At 51.1% G+C, this 21592-nt stretch overlaps 1 protein-coding gene across 2 annotated transcripts; it reads right to left on the bottom strand.

Moving 5' to 3' along the window:
* Window positions 1–2170: 2170 nt before the first annotated feature.
* Window positions 2171–21019, bottom strand: AMOTL2 (angiomotin like 2). Of its 2 annotated transcripts, XM_005303638.5 has the most exons (10): window positions 20743–21019; window positions 16958–17783; window positions 13414–13678; window positions 9681–9825; window positions 9080–9172; window positions 7033–7328; window positions 6387–6679; window positions 5878–6089; window positions 5348–5527; window positions 2171–4221 (listed from the first exon to the last, which is right to left on the bottom strand). In XM_005303638.5, the coding sequence occupies exons 2-10, from the start codon at window positions 17704–17706 to the stop codon at window positions 4163–4165; spliced, it is 2292 nt and encodes a 763-aa protein (XP_005303695.1). In that variant the 5' UTR covers window positions 17707–17783; window positions 20743–21019; the 3' UTR covers window positions 2171–4162. The 2 variants fall into 2 exon arrangements, with proteins under 2 accessions (XP_005303695.1, XP_065412304.1); XM_065556232.1 differs by lacking the exon at window positions 16958–17783 and having other exon boundaries at window positions 20743–20933.
* Between the last annotated feature and the right edge of the window lie 573 nt (window positions 21020–21592).

The raw sequence follows: 21592 nt of genomic DNA, 5'->3' as shown, positions 1-21592 counted from the left end.
CCTACTTTATATTCCCAGCTTGATGCATAAGGAGCTCGTGCTTCTAACACCACTGTGAAAGGCATGTGCCATCCCCATGCATCCCCTTCAAGCCAGGTGCAGCACTACAGGTTCACTCTGCCTTGATTTCCCCAATGGAGAGGTGAATAAATTCCCCAAGCCTTTTATGTATCAAACAGCATCCTCACCACCCCCCTGGTCTGAGGGGCTAATTTAGCAACAGGAAATTCACAGAAACATAAGGAAGTCCTTCATGCAGGCTGCTTAACGTGGTGCAGGCTCCATCTATCTGAGTGCATCTGTCCCATGCCCCGCCCTTTACCTGCAATGCATGCCCAACTTTGGGTCCTTCGCCAGAGCGAGGGCCTTCCTGCTGACCGCAGCTCTTTTCCTGGCTGCACACACTGCCTTGCAGGCTGCGCCTCCTGCAGCTAGCTGGGATTTCCCTCCCAGAGTCTCTCTTTTCCCCCCTAGGAATTCCTCTGCTCTGTTCCCTGGAGCACCTCTCCCTAAGGCTTGGTCTACACTAACCCCCCAAATCCAACTAAGGTACGCAACTTCAGCTATGTGAATAACGTAGCTGAAGTTCGAAGTACCTTAGTTCGATCTTACCTCGGTCCACACGCGGCAGGCAGGCTCCCCAGTCGACTCCGCGGTACTCCTCTCGCCGAGCTGGAGTACCGCAGTTGACGGCGAGCACTTCCGGGTTCGACTTATCGCGTCCAGACAAGACGCGATAAGTCGAACCCAGAAGTTCGATTGCCAGCCGCCGAACTAGCGGCTGGGTATAGACGTACCCTAAGAGACTCCTCTTGTTAGGAGCAGCTTCCCTTTCATCCCAGCCCAGATGCTCAAGAGTCAGCTCCCAACCAGCCACCTGAGCAGTTCATTGCTTGCAGGCAGGCTGGCCCCAGGTAAAGGGGGCCAGTGCTCCAGGGCCGCCAGCCCATGCCGTGAAATGAAACAAACCGACTGTATCCCCAAATCAGGGATTTAATGGGCAGCTAGTCAGTTACAATATCTTTCTCCTCCCAGGTTTTGTCACCATCCCTCTCTTATGGGCAGGCCCCACGGTTTTGTTATTTATCATCCCTAGAAAAAAATGGTATTTTTAAATATTTCCCCTTCCCTCCCCCAAAGCTGAGAATGAAAACCAGCCAGTCCCTGCCTTGCCCCCAAATACGAGCTGCAACAAGGATATCATCCAACTAGTTTGGTGGGAGAACCTCCAACAGCCAATGCTGGATAGCTTTGCAATCAGACCTCTGGGCAAGCACTCCATACCTGCAAGGCAGGCCATTTAGATACACTGTAGAAGAATCCTATGTGCTGAAGCTATCAGGCCCAGATTCATGAAGGCGATTAAACAGGTGCACAACTGTAAGCATGCGTGAAGTCAATAGGACTACTATGGGATTACTCATGTTTAAATGCTGTCCTGAATGGGAGCCTTGGAAAGCAGGGGTTTGTATTAGTTACAAGTTTCTTTTAGTTCCCTGCCTGCTCACACAAATGCAACTAGCAGGTAGAGAGGAGGGCCTGTGCTTTCATGGGCCAGCTCCCAAAAAAACCTCAGTGGACTTCAGACAGATCAGGAGGTACCCAGGCTTGTAAGCCAAAAGAAAGATTGCAGGGTGGGGAAGAGGTTCATGTTGGGCCTTCCAGCTGCAGCATATGTATGTTTTCCCTAGCCCATACCTCTAAAATTCCAACATGGCTACCCATTTGTGGGGGCAGCTGCTGTTTAGTGGGGCAGAATTCATGCATGTTACAGAAGATACATACACACAGTGTTCTCTCACATTTTATTCTTGTTCTTTCATGCATTGTTGTTTCCCTTTCATCTAAAAGTCAATGATATTCAGGTTGTTGGTTTTCTCGTTGAGTATGGAGAAGCCTAAAAGCCTTAATGTTGTTCCTCCACTGTGGAGGTTAGTCTTCAGTTGCTTGAACAGACATCAGTTGTCTCTTAAAGGGACATTCTCATGAGTGTCCACCTTTCTGTCTAAAAAGGCTGTACCTATTACACTTCCAAAAAATACATAAGATTCTGATAATTGGGAGAAGTTGGTGGGGGAAAAACATATATCTTTTTTTAAATGAGTGCATAGGGATTCAGATCTCTCAACATCCATTTCCCACCATCTTAGAGACACACACACACTACCACTTTGTCAATATTTATTTTTTTATTAAAATATTGTTATACCAAGTGGAATGCTACAGCAATCTCGGTATAGGGCAGCATAACAAAACAGCCAGGTTTACATTTAAATACTTAAAGATAACTTAAAACACACAAACAAAAAAAACCTCATTGTCTTTGGCAGAAAAAAGTTCACAGCACAAAAAAAAATACTTAAAGAAATACCAATATTAATATAAAATATATTAAGTTGTTTTTTTCTCTTTCATAGTTTTTGTTTTGTTTTGCACTTTGTAAACAATGCACCAGAACCAAACACATTTTTTACATGTCTGGGGGAGAAAATAAAAAATGCAGTTGTCCAGCAAATGCACAGATATTTATATATGAAGGCCAAGTGAAGAAAGCATTGGAGTTCAGTGGATTGAGAAACTCTTAATTAAAATCAGAATTGGCTACTGTCAAAAGCCAGCTGTCAGTAGACAAGGGGGTGTATGAGAACTGTGAATAAGTGAGTGAATATATCTTGGTGCAGTTCCAGGGATGGGGGAAATCAACTCCTCCACAACAAAATCAGACATGCTTGTTTCACCTTGGGAGTGTTTTTTTCATCTCCAGTTTCATTCCCCTCACTCCCTTGTTTATTTTTTTGCATAAACACAAGCTCCCTTCAGCTGAAACATACACACAGCTTCTGGTATTTATAAAGGCTCCCATCCTGCAATCCTTTACCCTCTCAAGCATTGTGCTTGCACATGGCTGTGAATGGTGCTACTGGTGCATATAAGTCATGAGAGTCAGAGTCTGGCGCTCAGGCAGCCTCACTTAGCTCTTCTGATTTGATGGAGCTATTCTGATTTACATCATCGGAGGATCTGCCCCTTCCCCAACCGAGAGCAGCCCAGGAGCTCAAACACATACCCAGCCACCCACCACCATTTGGCACGCGGCTGGTATTGAAACAAACAGAAGGGAAATTCCAGTTGGAGGAATCATGGGAAAGTGCCCAAAAGGAAATGGAATCTGATGGACGCCAATGAGGGATATTTAACTCTGGAGACAAACAGGATATGAAAATTGAGAAAGAGACAAGTGAGGGAGGGCGAGAAAGGTTCCACAGAGAGCAGGAAAGGGGGCAGGAGGGACAAAGGCCATGGCAGGGAGGAATTTGAAATGATAAATACAGGGTTTGCTTTTGTTTACAAAACGGAGTTATTTACAGAGCCTGCCTGTCCCATCCCTCACCTCCTCACCTACCCTGATGGGCTGCAGCCTGCCAGCACTGTAGCCTCCCCAGGAGAAGTGCCTCTGGGGACCAGCCACTGGGCACCAGCTGGCTACTCAAAATCACCCTCACTCAAAGCATTTCCAGTCCTCTCAACAGGAGGGGAAAGGGGGGTTGGGAGGCACAGGGCGGGGCAGGAGTTCTGGCCACACCAGCACAATACAAGAGCTACTCCTGGCAGCTTGACCTTGGAGAGCAGGTACCAACAGGGGGTCCAATGAAACAGGCAGGCCAGTCCCTTCCAGGATCAGTTTCTAGCAATGCACAGCATGCCGCCCTCCTCCAGGTCACAAATGGAGAGCAGGGGAGAGCTCTGTGCCTCTTCACTTTCGGACCCTCCTTCCTTGTTTCCTGCGACATATCAGCGGCAAAAGGAACTTGAGACAGTCCTTCCCAAGCACAGGCACATTGCACAAGGGCTGGTCCAATGGGGTGGATGGAGCAGGTAGCAAATGAGCTCTGCTGTGATGGAAAGTGGGTGAGATAAATGGCAACTGATGGATGCAAACCGCAGCGGCAGCTTCCCTCCCAGCCCTCGCTGTGTGGCTCTGCTGCATGCTCTCCTGCAGTCCTGCCCCCAAACTCCTTTTGTCCGGGAACTCTCCATGCCACAAGCCCAGCCAGGCTCCCGATAACAGAACGGCTCCTGAATCCACACTTTCCCCAGCAGATCTCTCCTCTGACCAGGCCAGCGTGCAGGGACAGAGAGGATGGTGGGCACCTGCCCTTCCTCAGATAAGAATTTCCACCATGTCTGACAGGCTGATGGTCCTGGCAGCAGACATGGTCTCTGCAAGGAAACAAACCACCTTTAGATTGTGAACTCTCTCTAGCTGGGACTGGCTCCTGCTTTTATGTCTGTGCAGCACCTAGCACAACGGAGCCCCGATGCGCCCCACGGAAATGCAAACATTTACAACAGGGCCATTAGATTTACGTGAATCCATAATGAATAAATAAGACAGCTTGGGCCCAGCCCCTAAAACATGACAAGTGATTTTGGGGGCCCACCTTGTTTCAGACAGCACTGAGCACCCACCCTCTGAGAATCAGGCCCTTTTAAGGTGTCTTCAGCTGGGCTCCCCAAATCACTAATCACTTGTATAACCCTAGCCCTCTTCCATCAGCCTCTCTGATGGGGCCCATGCACATACCCTATGGGGACAACCATCACCAGCGGTTAATGCAAACCAAATGGCATGTCAGAGCCAACCCAGCTCCCTGCACTCACTCGAACCCCACCCCCTCGAACTGTCAAGGGGAGAGTGCTTGGCTCCTGGCTTTCTACTGGCTGCACGGCCCGGGGCAGAGGGCGGAGAGAGGAGCAGGGGGATTCTTCTCGTGTTTGTGGTTTTCTCTACAGATGGTAAAGCCCAGGCAGAACGCTGCATAATTAGCTGGGGGGGGGGGGGGGAGGAGAGGGAGCCTCTCTGATTCCTCCCTCCTGACTCTAAAACCACTAGCAGAAAAACCGGATTCTCCCACCGAAGGTCAGGGCGGGTGTGCTAGCCTGTGGCGTGCTGATAAGCTGGGCTTTAGTTCAGATCTGCAGGCCCAAATCAAAGCCCAAAGGAATCAGTAAGAGAGAAAACTTTCAAGACACTCTCTTTCCTCTCCCTTCCTTCTTCTCTTTCCTCTGGTCTTTCCCACACTCTTTCCTGGTCTGCGCCCCACCTAGCCCTGCAGTATTTCATTCCCACTGTGCATCTTGCACTCAGGATTAGTCACTCTGGCAGGAGGCTGAGCCCTGGCAGCCAGGGTGGAGTAACCAGCTCCTTGCTCACTCCTCAGCTATGCAGGGCTTGTCCGGCACCCCTGGCAGAGGGAAGGGAGGTCTCTGGGTTCACCCTGGGCACAGCCTCGCAGGGATTCCGCAAGCATGTATTTGCCAGGGCAGCAGGGCAGGCAGGACTTACCCATGGAGTGTGCTGGGCTGCTGTCGAGCTGGGCGCCAGGCCCCCCGTCCGGACTGCCAAGGCTGCTCTCAGGCAAGCCATCTGTCTGGGTGCTCCCATCTTTGCTGCCACGCTTGGAGTGGAAGGCGAGAGGGCCGCAAGGAGATGGGCTGGGCGTTTCCTCCACTGGGACTTTGCCTGCTGGAGGGAGAGGAGCAGCCACCTTTAGATTTTAAATACTGAGGCGAACTTGATTGGCTCTGGGCTCTTACTGGCTTTTAGTGAGCCAGGCCTGACCTGACTGGCAGACAATCAGAGAGCTCCATTTCTGTGCTGTGTTCCAAGGCTCTCTCTGATGGCCACTGCAATCAGGGTGCGTGTCAGGGAGAGCCCCCTCCCACCAGGAAACACCCCAGCTCAGTGCAGCTGAATGCCAAAGGATGGAAGTGTTGGAGGAAACACAGCAAAGGGAGCTTTCAAGCAGGGCTTTAATGCTAACTGAAGGAGCAAGTAGCCTGTGACTCCCTCCCCACAGGTGAGACTCCTCTTACCTGGACTCCCTCTGGAAGGGCCCTCGACCAACCGTTCACCGTGGGCGGTCCCCTGCCAATTCTGGGCCCCCGAGGCAGCAAAGATGGACGGCACAGACTTGGCTGGCCGAAGGGAGCCCTGCACAGTCTTGCTGGGATCCTTCCGCGAGCGCTGCTGCAGAATTTTGATGACTGCATCCTTCTCCAATATTTGGGCATGAAGTGCTTTTAACCTGGGGTACACGAGAGCAAGGCACAAAGTGAGAGAGATGCTGGCAATTTTATTCCAGAGTGTGTGTGACGCTTCAACAACTCCTTCATCATGTGGTGTTCCTTTAGCATCACGGCCAAGAAAACTTAGCTCCGTCAATGCGCATGGCAAGGACACCTATTTCCCATGGCTGCTGGTTGGCCAGCTGGGAAGCCAGTTTCCAAATGCTCAATGACGCGAGCGACATAAAAATCCCAAGACTGATGATAATGGAAGGCCAACAAAAAATATGCCCTGTGAAGCCACATGCAGGACCTACCTGTTCTCCATTTCCTGGTGCTTGTGATTGGCCAAGAGGAGATCCTCGTCAAAGCTGTTATTGGGGGAGTGACGCGGGGAGTGGTTGATGATAGTCGTGTCCCGCTGCGCAGCAGCGGTGGCAGCTGCGTCCATGGCAAACTGCCTCATGGTGCATTCTTCCAGATACTTCTGCTCCCACTTGGTCATGTCCGCCTCCAGGGCTAGAATCTTTTCTTCCTTCTCTCTCAACTGTTCGGCCAGCATATGGGCACTCAGCTCCGGGGATCCTCCAGCTGGGGCTCCCACCTGTCTCTGTATTGACACAGGAAAAATGACACACAGCATGAGACTGAATCATGAAGAGAAAGGTCCCTTGAGTGCAATGATCAGAGATGGGCCCAACCTGCACAGATCCAGGTTTCTCCAAAGTCTGGGGATACTTGATTGGACCGCTCTCTAACCATTATGCTGTGCCCCATCCTCAGGAGTCTGGCACATCTGGGCCTTGCCTGCATTAGCCTTTCCGTGTAACCTGCCCCCAATTGCAGCACCACAGCTGGCAATGCTTGTGCCGCACGGGGACTGGTGCCACCAGTGTTTTGAGCAACTGTCTCACTAGCCCTGCTTTGCTGCTGGCCTCGACCCTGGTTCCATGAACTCCTCACCTGCTGAGCCCGCAGCATCTTCAGCTCCTGCTCCAGGCGGGTGCGGAGACGCAGTTCCAGCTGCTCACGCTTTTCGCAGGCGGCCTGGAGCTGGCCTAGGGCCTGCTGCAGCCTCTCCACCTTCTCCACGTATGCCCGCTTCCTCCTCAGCTCGTCCTCGGTCTTAGCTGCCCGTGTCTGGGCGTTGCTCAGTGCCTGCTCCAGCAGTTCCGCCCGCCGGCGCTGGTCCTCACTGGCACTGCGCAGCCGCGAAATCTCTCGTTCCAGCTTCTCTTTCTCCTGCTGGTGCTCGTAGCCTGGAAACAGCACAAGGAGCAAATACATTAGCTGATGGTTGTAGCTGCTCCATCCGCTCAGAACATTCCCAGCTGCAGTCATTTCATTCCAGTGCATATTGGAGGGACTCCGGCTCAGAGCTATCACATTAGGATTCTGGCATCAGATATAATGGCCAATTGCCATGAGAAAATCTAAATATCTGTTCTGAAAATATCTGCCCAGGGAGAAGTCGCTTGTTCCACCCCGCTGACGCTAAGAGGCTCCCAGTCTCTCTCACACCAAGATGTCTGTGCTGCCAGTGTCTATTCACTGGGGATGGGGGCGGGAAGGGTAGTACCATTAGTGCCACATGCTATATGTGGGGCTACACTGGGCCACTGCCAGGGAATCAGCTGCTATGGTTACGGGTAAGAAAGAAGAAAATTCCTTAAGGCTCAGTTTTCACAATGCATCTTAGTCCTACTCTACCACTCCTGCTATTGCAGCCCTAGGCCCCATATAGCTCTGCCAATGTAACACCTCAGCTATTCCACATGGCTCTGCAAGGCAGCCCTCTCCTGCCTTGTAACACCATTGCTAGTCCAGTCCCAGGGTCTCTCCTCCCCAGTTAGTCTGTCAACTATACTGAAAGGCATGGCAACTTCATCATGTGACCTGCCACCCACTACGCAGCTGGCTCCTTGCATGGGCTTCCTTGTTTAAAAACCTGTGGGCTGGTGCTCCAAAGTTGCACACCACGCTCCCTTCAGCCTGACCCCCGGCAAACTCAGACAAATCCTGATCCAAATGGGGGCCACTCCACTGACTCCAATGGACTTTCACCCATTCAGCCCACTGGAGGACTGGCCCACAATCTCCCAAAGAAGCCGGCTTCTCCGTGGGCATTAAGAGGCGACCGCTCAGAAGTCCAAGGGAAAGAGCCGTGGTTAAAGACATTATTAATGCCACCTTAGATGAAGGCCGTGTCCACATGAGAAAACAGGCCTAGAACCCAGGGTAGTGCAATGTGAGCAATTCCTTCCCGACCAAAGGAATCAATCCCTGTCCCTGCCCGCAGGAAAAGAGTCCATCCCCAGGGCTGCACAAACTCCCCTCCTGAACCGGCTCCGTTCCACCAGTACAACTTCCCTGGATGGACGAGGCCTAAGCACTGGGGCTCAGCAACTTTCAGGGAAGGGAAGGTGGGTGGGAACAATGACAAACTTGGGCTGTGTCCCTTTCCCCCTCCCTTGGGTTTTCATGGGCATTTTGCTGCCAGCCATGGAAGTGGAATCAAGCCAGGAAGAGACTGTCAGGCCCATTCCCAGCCTCTGGCAAAAACGTTTTCTCCTTAAAAAAAAATATCCAATGCGAGAGAGAAAAAGGGCTCTAGCCTAGGTCTGGGATTCAGAGTGGCGGGAGTGCTGACTGTGTGCTGGAACAGCCAGAACAGCCGCTGGAATGCAAAGAATCCAGGTCACACTGATGGCTGCTATGATTAATGACTCTGGTTTGAGTGCCAAGAACAGCTTAGCTCTCCCTGGGGAATGGCTAAAGCTTCCAAGAGAGGATCCACCTCCTCTCCTATCTTAAAGGGACCTTTACCCTTCCTTCCTCTCTCCCTCCCAACACACCCACCCCGAAAGCATGCCAACCCACTCTGATCCACCGGGCCACAGAGTGACAGGGCAATGCGCAGCAGGGCTGGCCGTGCAGCGAGCCACGCAGGCACAACTGCACAGCTCTGCACAGCACCTCCACTGTGACCAAGCATTCCCCCAGGACTTACTTTGTGCAAGCAGTTTCGCCACAGTGCCCTGGCTGCCTTCTGGGTTCTCCTGCTGCTTGCTGGCCAGCTGTTTGTTTGCAGATTCCAACCGTTCTGTTTCAGATTAAATATACAGAGATAGAATTTTTATAATTTAATTGACTGGGAACAGCCTGGTTCTTGGAAGACACCGGTGGTATTAGACACCCATCTTGAAACCTAATCTCCCTGAAATGCTCCTGATGTACCAGGAAATATGTCAGGAGACAGTTTGTTGGGGATCTGTCACCAGAGATGAGGGTCACAAGACTGGGACCAACAAGGGGGAGTCAAACTGGTACTGGATGTGGCCTCAACAACGGGGATCAGAACAGAACCAGGTTCGACAACATGAGGGCAAGTGTCTGCACTGAACAAGGGCCTACATAGTGGAGATGGACAACTGCTCGAGTGGCTTATGGAGGGAGCACCAATGTGGGGAGGCTCAGCCCAAGGCACAGCATGTTTCTAATAACAATAATCTTCTCTCGAAATGAGTGACGCAGCCCAAAAAGGAGTGCACCCAAGAATTGCCCTTTCCGCTCTCCCTAGCCCCTGTCTAGTGCAGTCCAGAGTTTCTTACCTTTCAGATCCCAGTTGAAATCCTGAAGCCGCCGCATCTCCCCATCCTTCTTGTTCCTCATGGTTTTCTCCAATGCCTCTCGCTTGGAAGATGCCTTCATCAGGTTTTCATAGTCCTCGGAGATTCGCTGAATCTCTGTTTCCAGCTGTGGGGGGTGGGGGTGGGGGTGGGGGTGGGGGGGGAGAGAAACAACAGGCTGAAGTTAAACATTCTTGGGATGGGGAAAAGACCAGAGGAGAAGATGGCTGGATGGCAAGCAACACCTCAAACCAACATGGCTGTGGTGTTGGTCACCAGTAAAGGGCTGGGTTTAATCTCACGCTAGGAGACTAGTGACATGAGTCTGGTGGTCTCATCCTGGTCCTTACTTGTGCACAACACACGACTCGTGGGCCCTGCTCAGCCAAGCTCTAAGCACTGGAATGAATGGCAGGAGCCTTACAGGTCAGGACTGAGGTGCAAAGAACTGGACTGTAAGGTGGATAGAAAGCTGGCTAGATTGTCGGGCTCAACGGGTAGTGATCAATGGCTCCATGTCTAGTTGGCAGCCGGTTTCAAGCGGAGTGCCCCAAGGGTCGGTCCTGGGGCCGGTTTTGTTTAATATCTTTATTAATGATCTGGAGGATGGTGTGGACTGCACTCTCAGCAAGTTTGCAGATGACACTAAACTAGGAGGCGTGGTAGATACACTAGAGGGTAGGGATCGGATACAGAGGGACCTAGACAAATTAGAGGATTAAAAAACCTGATGAGGTTCAACAAGGACAAGTGCAGAGTCCTGCACTTAGGACGGAAGAATCCCATGCATTGCTACAGACTAGGGACCGAATGGCTAGGTAGCAGTTCTGCAGAAAAGGACCTAGGGGTCACAGTGGACGAGAAGCTGGATATGAGTCAACAGTGTGCTCTTGTTGCCAAGAAGGCTAACGGCATTTTGGGCTGTATAAGTAGGGGCATTGCCAGCAGATCGAGGAACGTGATCGTTCCCCTTTATTCGACATTGGTGAGGCCTCATCTGGAATACTGTGTCCAGTTTTGGGCCCCACACTACAAGAAGGATGTGGAAAAATTGGAAAGAGTCCAGCGGAGGGCAACAAAAATGATTAGGGGTCTGGAGCACATGACTTATGAGGAGAGGCTGAGGGAACTGGGATTGTTTAGTCTCCAGAAGAGAAGAATGAGGGGGGATTTGATAGCAGCCTTCAACTACCTGAAGGGGGGTTCCAAAGAGGATGGAGCTCGGCTGTTCTCAGTGGTGGCAGATGACAGAACAAGGAGCAATGGTCTCAAGTTGCAGTGGGGGAGGTCCAGGTTGGATATCAGGAAAAACTATTTCACTAGGAGGGTGGTGAAACACTGGAATGCGTTACCTAGGGAGGTGGTGGAGTCTCCTTCCTTGGAGGTTTTTAAGGCCCGGCTTGACAAAGCCCTGGCTGGGATGATTTAGCTGGGAATTGGTCCTGCTTTGAGCAGGGGGTTGGACTAGATGACCTCTTGAGGTCCCTTCCAACTCTGATATTCTATGATTCTATAAAAGAAGAAGCTTGCTCACTGCCCACCTGTACTTGCCTGCCCCACGCCAGCGCTCTTAGTCCGGGAGCATTACACACACCAATAGGAGAACAACATACACTTTCTCGCCACCTCACTAAAACTGCAAACAACCCCACGCCAGCAGGCACCACCTACAAACGGCTTTGCAGGGCACTACTAGATTCCACAATGATTTGCATAACTGTACCCACCATGCAGTGCTGCTTTCCCATCTGCCTTCTGAGCAGCCACTCAAAGGGCCCATTTAGTATAAGCCCACTGCAACGACACCATGCCCTTTGGAGACTTTGGGCCTGGGTTTAATTTCAGCCCGTTCTTTTTAGAAGGCACCAGTCATCTTCAGTGATAAAACTCCCCAAGCTTCTCCTCCTTCCCCAGCTTCCCACAGAGAAGCACTTGCCTTTTCCTTCCTGGGACCCTTGGATGTTCCACCCCTTCCCAGGTAAAGAGATAGCTCTGCTGTCCCTCCACCCCCTGAGGTTGCCCTCTTGGAGCGGCTTCTCTGGCAGGACCAACCCTTCCGTTTTCAGTGATGGGATGGCTGCATGAGAGCGAAAGGTGTGCTGTAGGGGGTGGAATCACTCTGATAAAGTTTGTTGGCACACAGTCCCTCCTATTCCTGGCTGGCTCTGGCTCCTTAGTGTGCCCTTCCCTTTGGCCATGTGCAAAGGTCAGGCCCTTATGTCTGTAACACTAAGGCTGGGGTTCTCAAACTGGGGGTCGGGACCCCTCAGGAGGTTGCGAGGTTATTACATGGGGGGTTGTGAGCTGTCAGCCTCCAACCCAAATCCCGCTTTGCCTCCAGCATTTATAATGGTGTGAAATATATAAAAAGGTGTTTTTAATTTATAAGGAGGGTCGCACTCAGAGACTTGCTATGTGGAAGGGGTCACCATTAAAAAAGTTTGAGAGCCACTGCACTAAGGGATCAGAGACCCTCATGGGTCTGTCTTACTGCGATGAACTTGATGGGCAATACAAGCTGGCGTGCATCTAACTGGATTACAAAACAAGCTATACTGGAGAAGTTCTATCATCTCTCTCCCCTCTTCCTCTCGCTGCTGCTCCATCCTGCCTAGCGGGTTCCTGGCCTCCTCCCCAGCTCCAGCACATGTCCCTGCCTCCCCACCTCCGCAAGCCTGGCACGTGCCCCTCCCAATGGCCCGTTTGTTCTAAGGGGAGAGGCTTTCCCCGTGGCTGCGGCTGGGCTGGAACAGGCCTCCCCTTGTATGCCTCTGCACAAAGGGCTTTCTGTGGCGGCCCAGCACAGACCCCAAGGGGAGGGATGGCCAGAGAGGGCCCAACTGTTAACAGAGATGGTGAATGGACTCTTTTTTATCCACCCAACAACTGCCTTGGCTGAGGACCTGTTGTGCTGTGTGCTTCTGAGCCACAGCTGTTCAGAGGGACGGCGGGGGGAAGAGAGTAAACATATGAAAGGGGATGAAATTTCTCAGCAGCTGTCTGCTCTTTCTCTAGGCAAGAAACAAAACCAAACCCCATCCAGAGAATGAAGCTAGGAACACGAGGAGCTCGGCCGACAACGAGTGAGATGTAGTGCAAATGCAAGTGAAGGACAGGCAGGCACTGAGCAAGCTTCCTCTACAGCCCTCTCTAGACTCTTCTATCCTGACCTGTGTAATTACCTCACTGTCCAGTTCTTGGCCGCCTCCTCCAAAACTCTGCCAATGCACCTCAATCCCGACAAAAGCGGGATGACATGTGCACTGTCTCTTTAAATCCGGCCCCCAGAGGTAGGCAGGAGGGGGCTGGTGGAGGTTCTAGGGATAAGCTCTGCAGTGAAGCAGACAGAGTGACTTCAGGGCTAACACTGAGATAAAGCTCCTTGTTCAGCGTTCGCAGAAAGCGATCCTACAATTCCCGGTCACAAACCGGGTCTGGCCGGGACAGACTGCCTGCCAGGCCGTGTTATCTCAGACGAAAAGCAGCCAATGAAATGAAAGCATCCAAGTCTCATTTCAAATGACATGTTGGAATCAAAGTTGAGAGGTGACATGCCAACCTACTGCTCCTGGCAGTCCTGCCCCCTGCCAGGGTCCTGAGCCTGCCTGTACGTTGCCCCAAGGCCCAGATGCTCACAGGCCTGCGTACCTTTGAGGAGCTGGGCCCTAGTGCTTTGGCTGGAAAGACTGGTTGGATGCCGGCTCCACACATTTACCTTCTGAATCCGGCTTGCTTTTTCACTGCAGCTCTCAAGCTCCCGCCGCAGCTTTTCGTTTTCCCTCTGGAACTTCTCACTCTCCCTCAGCAGCTTTTCATTCTCCCTCAGCACCGTCTCCATCTGGGCCAAGTGACTGCTGGCCGATGCGGCCTGGGCTGTCATCAGAACCTCCATCCCAGCTGGAGTAAGGGAGCCCAGCGGGCCATGGCACAGGGCAGCCTGCTGGGGCAGGAAAGCCTGGGGCATATGGGCCTGCATCACCCTAAGAGAGGTCACAAAAATTCAACAGAGACATTCAATAGCATTGTTCTGTGCCCGCCAGGACACACTGTAAATCAAGGATAAGAGATGGAGTGACGGGCGTGGCTGGGATGGTGTGCCACTGAGTGGCTTCTGGCAATATCCAACCCCCAGCAGACCTCACACCATTATTTCTCTCTCCTTGAACCCCTGGGGCAGGGATTGTCTTTTTGTTCTGGGTTTGTACAGCACCTAGCGCCCTGGAGTTCTGGTACGATAATCAGGGCTCGTGGGCACTATGGTAACACAAACAAATCATACATCTGTTGACAGAGCTCCCAGGAGGAGGTTTTCATCTCACCATTTTAAATATTTACTTGAACCTTAAGGGGAAAAATGTAACCCAGGAATGTCAGAAATCTTTGAGGCCCCCCTTTCTGCCCTGGGATGAGTGGCACCATCTCATTTAGGGCTGTAGCGCGTGCAGCCATGCATATATGGAACCCTTACAATATCAGGTTCATAGGGCAATCTTTAACAATCTCCCAATGTACTTTTCAGACAGAGATCAAGGCATGCCTGTTTTTCAAAGTATAGATTCCATGGCAACTATTAGCACCACTTCTCGGCTACAGAATACGATTTCAAAACCACTCAGCATTGGCCTAACTCTGCTCTCACTGAAATCAGTGGTAAAACTGCCATCAGCTTCAATGGGAGCAGATCTAGGTCAGTGCTGAATGCTTTTGCAGATCCCACCTACAGTATGTGGTAAGATGTGCCCTTGCACTTCACTTGCCTGTCAGAGAGTTTATGTAAAATTTTCAAAAGCACTTAAATCACTGAGGAGCCTAAGTCCTGTTTTCAAAAATGATTTAGGCACTAGGACCAGATTTTAAAGGGATTTAGGCACCTAAAGATGCAGATTAGTGCCCAGTGAGATTTTCAATAGCATCTAGATGCCTAACTCCCATTGATTTCAAGAACCAGTGGCTTTTAGTGCCTAAGGCACTTTTGAAAATGGGACTTAGTCACCGAGCTCCTTTTTTAAAATTTTACCTTTTATTTCTAATCCATGTTTAAAAAGAAACTTTATACCACCCAACATCATCAAGCCAGTGCTTAAGAACACAATAAGAATACACTTATCAGAGACAGCCAAGCGTAGTGAGAGGTCACCACAGAACTGCCCCCTCTCTTATCAAGCTCCTGGAAGTTAAAGGAAATGCCTATTCCCCTTAGCAGCAGTGCCAATTACAAGGGAGGGACATCCCCCACCCCAAAATTTTTCCACTGCTCAAAGTTCCATAGGCTGCAGAACCGGGGTGGGGGTGCGGGAGGTGGGGGGCAGTGGCAGTGACCACTTTTAATCAGTGAGACTGTACTAATCAGTATGGCTCCTGCCGGAGCAGTGCAGAGCTTGGTCACAACACCACTGAAATTTGACCTGGCCACCCTTCTGTCCAGCCACAGGGGTGGCTGGGCCAAATAATGGGGAACAGGGGAGTCTGCCAATATTACAACTTTTGGCATTGGCTCATGCACCGTGTGGGTCAGAGGGGAGACTCACCACCGGCTAAGGGAAATGAGTGGGGACCAGAGCTTGTCCTAAGAAATATCTGAATTGGCATCACTGCCCCAAGGTGGTCCCTTACTAGAAGTATAACATGAATAAACACGTCCTGTACTTTGTGGGAAAGGGGTGCTAAGCAGACCAAACACTGTTACAGGGACCCTCTGTTTTAACGAATCTTTAAGGCAACTGCTAAGAGGGCAAAGATACCATAGCCCCAGTGACAGCTTGGCCACCTTATGGGAGCCTGACTGTCAGGTGCTTCCCAGAGGGCGCCATGGCTGCACATGAGCGAGGGCTGGCTGTAAATGTGGGGCTGCATTCCTGGAAGGTGATTTGGTAAATACGTCTTCCTTTCTGCCTGCACCCCCTCCCCTCTTTGTTCCCTCCAAAAGGGAGCACTTCCTGTCAGAGATATTATCTCTTCCTGTCAGCATTCACTATGGCTTGCCCAACAGCATACACTGCTATTCAGCCTCGCCACCTTTCCCAACCGTGCAGCTAGCTGAGAAGACACCAGGAGAGTGGGCAGCTGGGAAATGGTGGGTGGTGAAGGGGGAGAACACTCAGGGTTTAGTTTCTCCTTTGCTACTCTGTATTTCCCTTGTTATAAGCAACCAAAAAACGCTTTATGATGTGATCAAATTGCCAGGCAAAGCAGAATGCATGATGCCCTGAAGTGGCTAGGACCCATAACACCAGATCTCCATGAAGGCTTCCACTGTTAGTGACAGGTCATAATGCTAGCAAGGCTCTGTGCGCAGTTGGAGCATCTGCTGAAGAGGAATAGGCACTTTTCACCCAGCACTGACACTCCACTTACCAACCCTATGCTGCAGCCAAGAGAAGAGGGACCTCAACTGCCAGTGTAACGGAGAGCACAATTCACCCTTAGGATTGCACTGGGTGCAAGCTGGGGGCAGACTCTGGGCTTTGGCATTTGCAAAGTGGACGAGAGCAAAGCCCAGTATCAAGGGGGTGGTACGTGGCTAGGCACAGATTTTTATTTAGCAGGGTTCCCTCTGGGAATGTTCGGTAAGAACTCATCACTTTCACCTTCCTCTCAGTGCAGAAAGGCAAGTTCCCAGTGTCCAGGTTCTACTCAGCCCTCAGTCTGCACTCCCTCTGGGGACAGCACTGGTAGTTTTCCACATAGCGGGGCCTGCTTCCTTTCTCCCTTCCAAACTTAGCCATTTCCTGATTCAATTCCAACTCCTCAATTAACCAGAAATTCCACTCAGAACACAAGGGGAAAGAGGCTGTGAAGACAACTTCATCTGCAAAACAATGGGTCTAATTTAGCCCTGGCGTAGCCACTCCAGAGACAAATATAGCCCATGAGCTTCAAAATTCAGACTGCAAGTCCCCTTCCGCACCCTTTTCTGCCCACAGAACAGGGCAGCACTTCCAGAGTCAGCAAAAGGTAGCTTGATCTAGGGCAAAGTAAGGATTCGTGCAGCCAGGGGATGAACATTGTAGCATCCCTACAGCTCATCTCCTTATTCTGCAACATGCGGGTTTCGCTGCTTATGCAATCAGCCTTGGCATTCCGAACCCATAGAGGCTCCCCAGCCACAGCTTGTCTGGGAGCCATGCAGTGTTGCATCAACATACCCAATCCCCTTCCCACATGGCTGTCGAAGTCCCAGGAATTGAGTGCATGCCAGGAAGGAAGGGACTGGCTACGCTGCTGTGAAGGGCGAGGGGCTAGACAAATGTTGTGGTTACCTGACTTCAGGGTGCTGAAATCCTGGCCCTTCCCTGGAGCAGTGCCGGGGATCTGCCAGGTAACCAACTGCAGGCTCCTGGGTGGGGATGATGTAGGGGTACTCTGGAGGGGGGCCCCGTGGCTCCATCCCCTCGGCATGCTGCCCTCGTGGGGCTGACAGCTGGAAGTGCCTCGATAGCTGGGGATAACTGTGGGAGGAGCTCATGTGGTTCTGGGCCTTGGCTCCATTCCTCTCCAACGACATTTGCATGAGGCGTTCACTCAGTGACCTCACATGCCCATGCTTCAGCTCCTTTAGCGACTCGTCCTGGCGCTTGCTGCTGCTGTCAGGGGCATAGGCCCTTTGTTGGCCAGGCTCAGCAGGGGTGCCTGGACAGGGTACCCCAGCCTGCTGTCCTCGCTGTGAGGCATAGTACTGGGAATGCGCTTTGGCCTCCTCATAGGTGGGGAGTTCCTCGCCCTTGTGCTGAGGCTGGTAGAGCCGATACACGTTATTCTCCAGGTAAACATGGTCACAGTGATGCTCCTGGCCCTGGGGCTCCTGCCGTGTGGACTGCTGGACCATCTGGCTCTCTTCTTGGGTGAGACTCTCCAGTGAGGAGCGAGGGCTGCCCATGCTCCCACCTCCACGCAGCGCCTGCTGCTGAATAGCCAGCAGCGTGCGGTTCTCGGTGAGGTTCCCATATCTCAGCTGCTCCTGGATGAGCCGGTGCAGAACCGTCCCGGAGGAATCTTCTGCCGTCCTCATCCTTGGCTAGTCAAGGGGCTGCCACCAGGAACAGTAGATGCAATACAATCCCAAGGATCTAGCAGCACCCAAGGAGCCTACAAGAGACGAACACAGGAATCAGGAGGCAGCTCTCAGTCAGGGGTTTGCTCATTACATATTTTCAGAAGATTTAGTTTGCCAGGAGTCCCATTGTGGCACTCTGCCAGGAAAGATGCAATTTGCCCTTTAGTCACAATATTCGTATCCTAGCAGAGCAGGGGAGGAGAGGGGGATTCTGAGCAACATCCCATCCCTTTGCCACCATAAGGAAGGGCAGAGCCAGGCCCAGGCTGAACGCTAATTCCATGGGAGGCCACTGAGAACTAGGCCCTTGGCAACCCTGCGGAGGCTGGAAGTGGACCAGTCCTGGCAGGCTCAGTTGCAGGGAACTCAGCTCTCATACAAAAAGCCTCCTTGCCCAGAGCCTCAGTGAGCCCCTGAATCCCCATCTCATCTTAAGTGCCCTAAAGGGGACAGCTCTTGGTGGGGAGTGAGGAATGTCAGCCGTGGGGATCTCTGCTGGCTTCCCAGTGGGGTGAACGGCTTCAGCACCTGAGCTTAGCATGAGTGCATTTGAGATTCAGCGTGACTGTTCTGCATAACTTGATTTACTGCTCTGGAAAGACAGATCACAGGATCCTAGTAACTTGTGCAGTCAGAACCCCTTTATTTGGTTCACTTAGTGCGCGTGTCTCTCTACATGTGCCAGGCAAGGTAGCCAAGGGGAAAGCTGTGACTGCTGTCTAAGAAATTAATTCAGTCCACTGAACAGAGCCAAACTCATCACCCAAAATCGTAGGCCAATGCAGAACTTTTAGTAAGTGAGACTCCTGTTAGTCTAGCTTTGATTGTGGGGACAGGGAAGAAGTTCTGTTAAGTGTAATGAAGACGGTGCTATGGTGCTTTGAGCTCAATCCACCATTACACAAAATATCCTAGACTTGGCGAGCCCAAGTTACACTGGCAGAGAATGTTCCTAGTCCTGCAGGTTATACAGGAACAACAGCTACAGATCACAAAGCAAGAGGATTTCAGTTTCCAGTACTTTCCGTCTCCTTAAAGAAGGGAGACTTGTCAAATTTGGGCCAACACATAGAATTTGTAAATGGAAGTTCCTACAAAACCTATAATCAACAAGAAATGTTTAATGGATACAATCTTGAACAATTCCCATAGGATCTAATTGTTTTAAACAAATAATCATATCCCCCTCCCCCAATTTGCAAACATTGCAACATTATGATCCTGAATGAGAGTGAAATTGACTCAAAAGTGTAAAGGGCTCATCTATTGTCATTGCACCAGTGGATCGCGAAATATAATAAAAGCTTCATAGTGAAAAGTCACATAAAATAATCCTGATTTTCAAGATTATTTCAGTTTTAATCATCTACATTGTTATGGCGTTTTATGTATGTATGCACACATGCTTTTCATACATCTACTGAAATTTTAAATATAAAACACTTATCTTAATGAATCAGCCATGCCTGGAGACACCAGTGTGGGGGTAGACCTTAAAAACAACATTCTCAACCTTTTTGCTGTCCCTGGCAATCAGAAACTGCAGCTGTAGCCCAGGTTTGTGTATGGCTAGTAATTTATTGAAGAGGGATGCTAGACAGGGAAGTTATATCACTGTTTTTAAGTTGCATGTCCTCCTCTGCACTCAAACTTTAAAGCAAGTGAATTCCTAAGTAGACATTTGATCACCTGTTTCTAGTCTCATGCTAATGCATGTGGGTTGGCAAAAGGAGATTGCTAATCTCATATTGCTTCATACAAACATACCTCAAATATTGGCTCCCAACACAAAAAGTTCTTGACCAGGTTTTCCCTGAAGGTGAAATTAGGAAACTCTAAACAAACTACCTTTCCTGAGCCTCATTTCAAGGCTGACTCAGACCTCAGATTTAAAGCTAACCCCAGACTGTCTTTGGTGAATCAAAATAAAAGAACCACACATCCCCTTCAGTTTCACAAGCCCTGGTGCGTTCTCACAAGGAGGAAGTCTGAAATATTGGGTCAGGGAGCATGACTAGATAGCTAGGAAGGTGGAGAGAACATTCCTCACCCCACCCCTACCATATGTGCTCTTCAACCTTTTACTATCAGGGATTATTTTCACTCCTGGATCCCCAGCCCCAACTGTTTTTTTTTAATATGGTTGCATTTCTTTATTCCCCTCCCATATTTTTATAAATTTCTTTAATTTTGCAGTCACAAGAAATTCCCTTTAATGGCACTCAGCATAACTTGAATGAGCAGCATCAAATAAGCGAGGATCGTTTAAAAAAAGAAAAAAGAAAAAAAGACAACTCAAACTCCAGTTGACATATTCTAGCAAGTTCAAAGGCGATCCAGTGAAAGAACAAGGGTTTGCAAACCAGAAGATCTCCCTGGAAAACTCCAACCGGCTGGGACGTTACAACAGGGAGACATTTCTGTGGCAGCCCCCCATAGGAAACCCCCCTTTCTCACCTTTCCAAACCCACTGGGTATAACTAACGCACCTAGAGCGCGTTCAGCAATTGCCATCTGCAGAGCTGTGCTAGGGCACTGCCTTGCTGCCGCTTTGTTTTCCAAATCGTTCAGCACTGACATCACCCTGGGTTTGGATTGCAATTAACATTCCTTCTAAGTGAGAACGAGCTCATGGCTGCGGAAAGCATTTTCCGAGCAAGACAAAGAGAATTCTTCAGCTAGCTGGGGGCACAAGCACCTGTGACTGCAAACGAGCCCAGCAAAGTCCTGCTCACCCCCTCTCTGCTTCTTATGGGTCACAACCCAGGCGCTCCCGGGGACTTGCAGGAATCCCGGGTCACACGCTGCAGGGGAATGTGGGGAGCCAGAGCGATAGAAAGGGGGGACCCCGCAGGCTGACGCGCAGGGAGCGCAGCGTTCCCAACCCGAAGCGGCACGAATTAGTGACACCAGCGAGCCAGGGAAGGGGAGTCGGAGATCTCCCCTCTGGCCCCAGATACCGCGGGGATGGGAGCCCGGAGCGGAACTCACCGAAGCAGAGCAGCCTCGCTGCAGAGCCAGGGGAGGAGAGGCTCGCTCCGCGCCCGGCCGGCTCGCTGTGTGCGTGCAGCTCGCAGAGATCCTGCCCCCGCGGCTGCTGGCAGGCACTGAGCGCCTCGCCGGCCCCCGCCAGCTGTAATGAGAGCCAAGGAGGCCGGGCTGCGCGAGTGGCTGCTATGCCAGGAATGCGAGAGTTTCAGGTTCCCCCGGGATCAAAGCTAACCACAAATAACCTCTCCGCCTCGGCAGCAGCTGCGCGGCGCGGCCTGCAGGGGGCGCAGCCGCGACTCTCTCTCACACACACACGAGTGCGAACGCGGCTGCAGTCTGTCTGGCTCGCTCTGGTTTAAAGCCCCGCAGATCGGGAGCCTTGCAGCGCCGCTAGGCCGAAGCAGCTGAGTCCGCAGCCAGGCTGGGCCCAAGTTCTCAACCCTCCGGAACCACCAGGGCTGCCCTAGGCAAGGAAAAGTCTCAGCCACGGCTGAGAAGAGTTTCCCCAGGCTTTCTGGAGCTGACCCTTATACAGCAGGGGGATCCGTAGGATATGAACCAGGGAGGGTTGCCAATTTGTGTTGGGTTTATTCCTGGAGGTTTCATGACATAATCCAGAGATTCCAGGCCAGTCCTGGAGGGTTGGCAACTCTAGAAACACCTCAGACTTGGTGGATTTGGGACCCTTCTCTTGCCTATAAACTGGGTTATTTACTTGCAATAGGATAGGGTGTGTGCAGACAGCTGTAGCATCCACGGCCCCCTATAGTGCTGGGTATTGCACAGATACTTAGAGACAGTTCCTGCTCCAAAGAGATGATAATTTAAAAAGACAAGACAGACAAAAACA

This window comes from Chrysemys picta, chromosome 9 (genome assembly GCF_011386835.1).
Source record: "Chrysemys picta bellii isolate R12L10 chromosome 9, ASM1138683v2, whole genome shotgun sequence".
NCBI lineage: Eukaryota > Metazoa > Chordata > Testudines > Emydidae > Chrysemys > Chrysemys picta.
Note: the sequence above shows the minus strand (reverse complement) of the source record. Positions and strands in the feature narration are given on the sequence as shown.

Coding starts and splice junctions, on each gene's coding strand:
- AMOTL2 (XM_005303638.5), bottom strand. CDS start 17,706: ATGAGGACGGCAGAAGATTCCTCCGGGACGGTTCTGCACCGGCTCATC. Junction 9,826..13,413: donor AAGCAAGCCGGATTCAGAAG/GTAAATGTGTGG, acceptor CACCCCCCACAG/CTGGAAACAGAGATTCAGCG. Junction 5,528..5,877: donor CCCTTCCAGAGGGAGTCCAG/GTAAGAGGAGTC, acceptor CTCTCCCTCCAG/CAGGCAAAGTCCCAGTGGAG.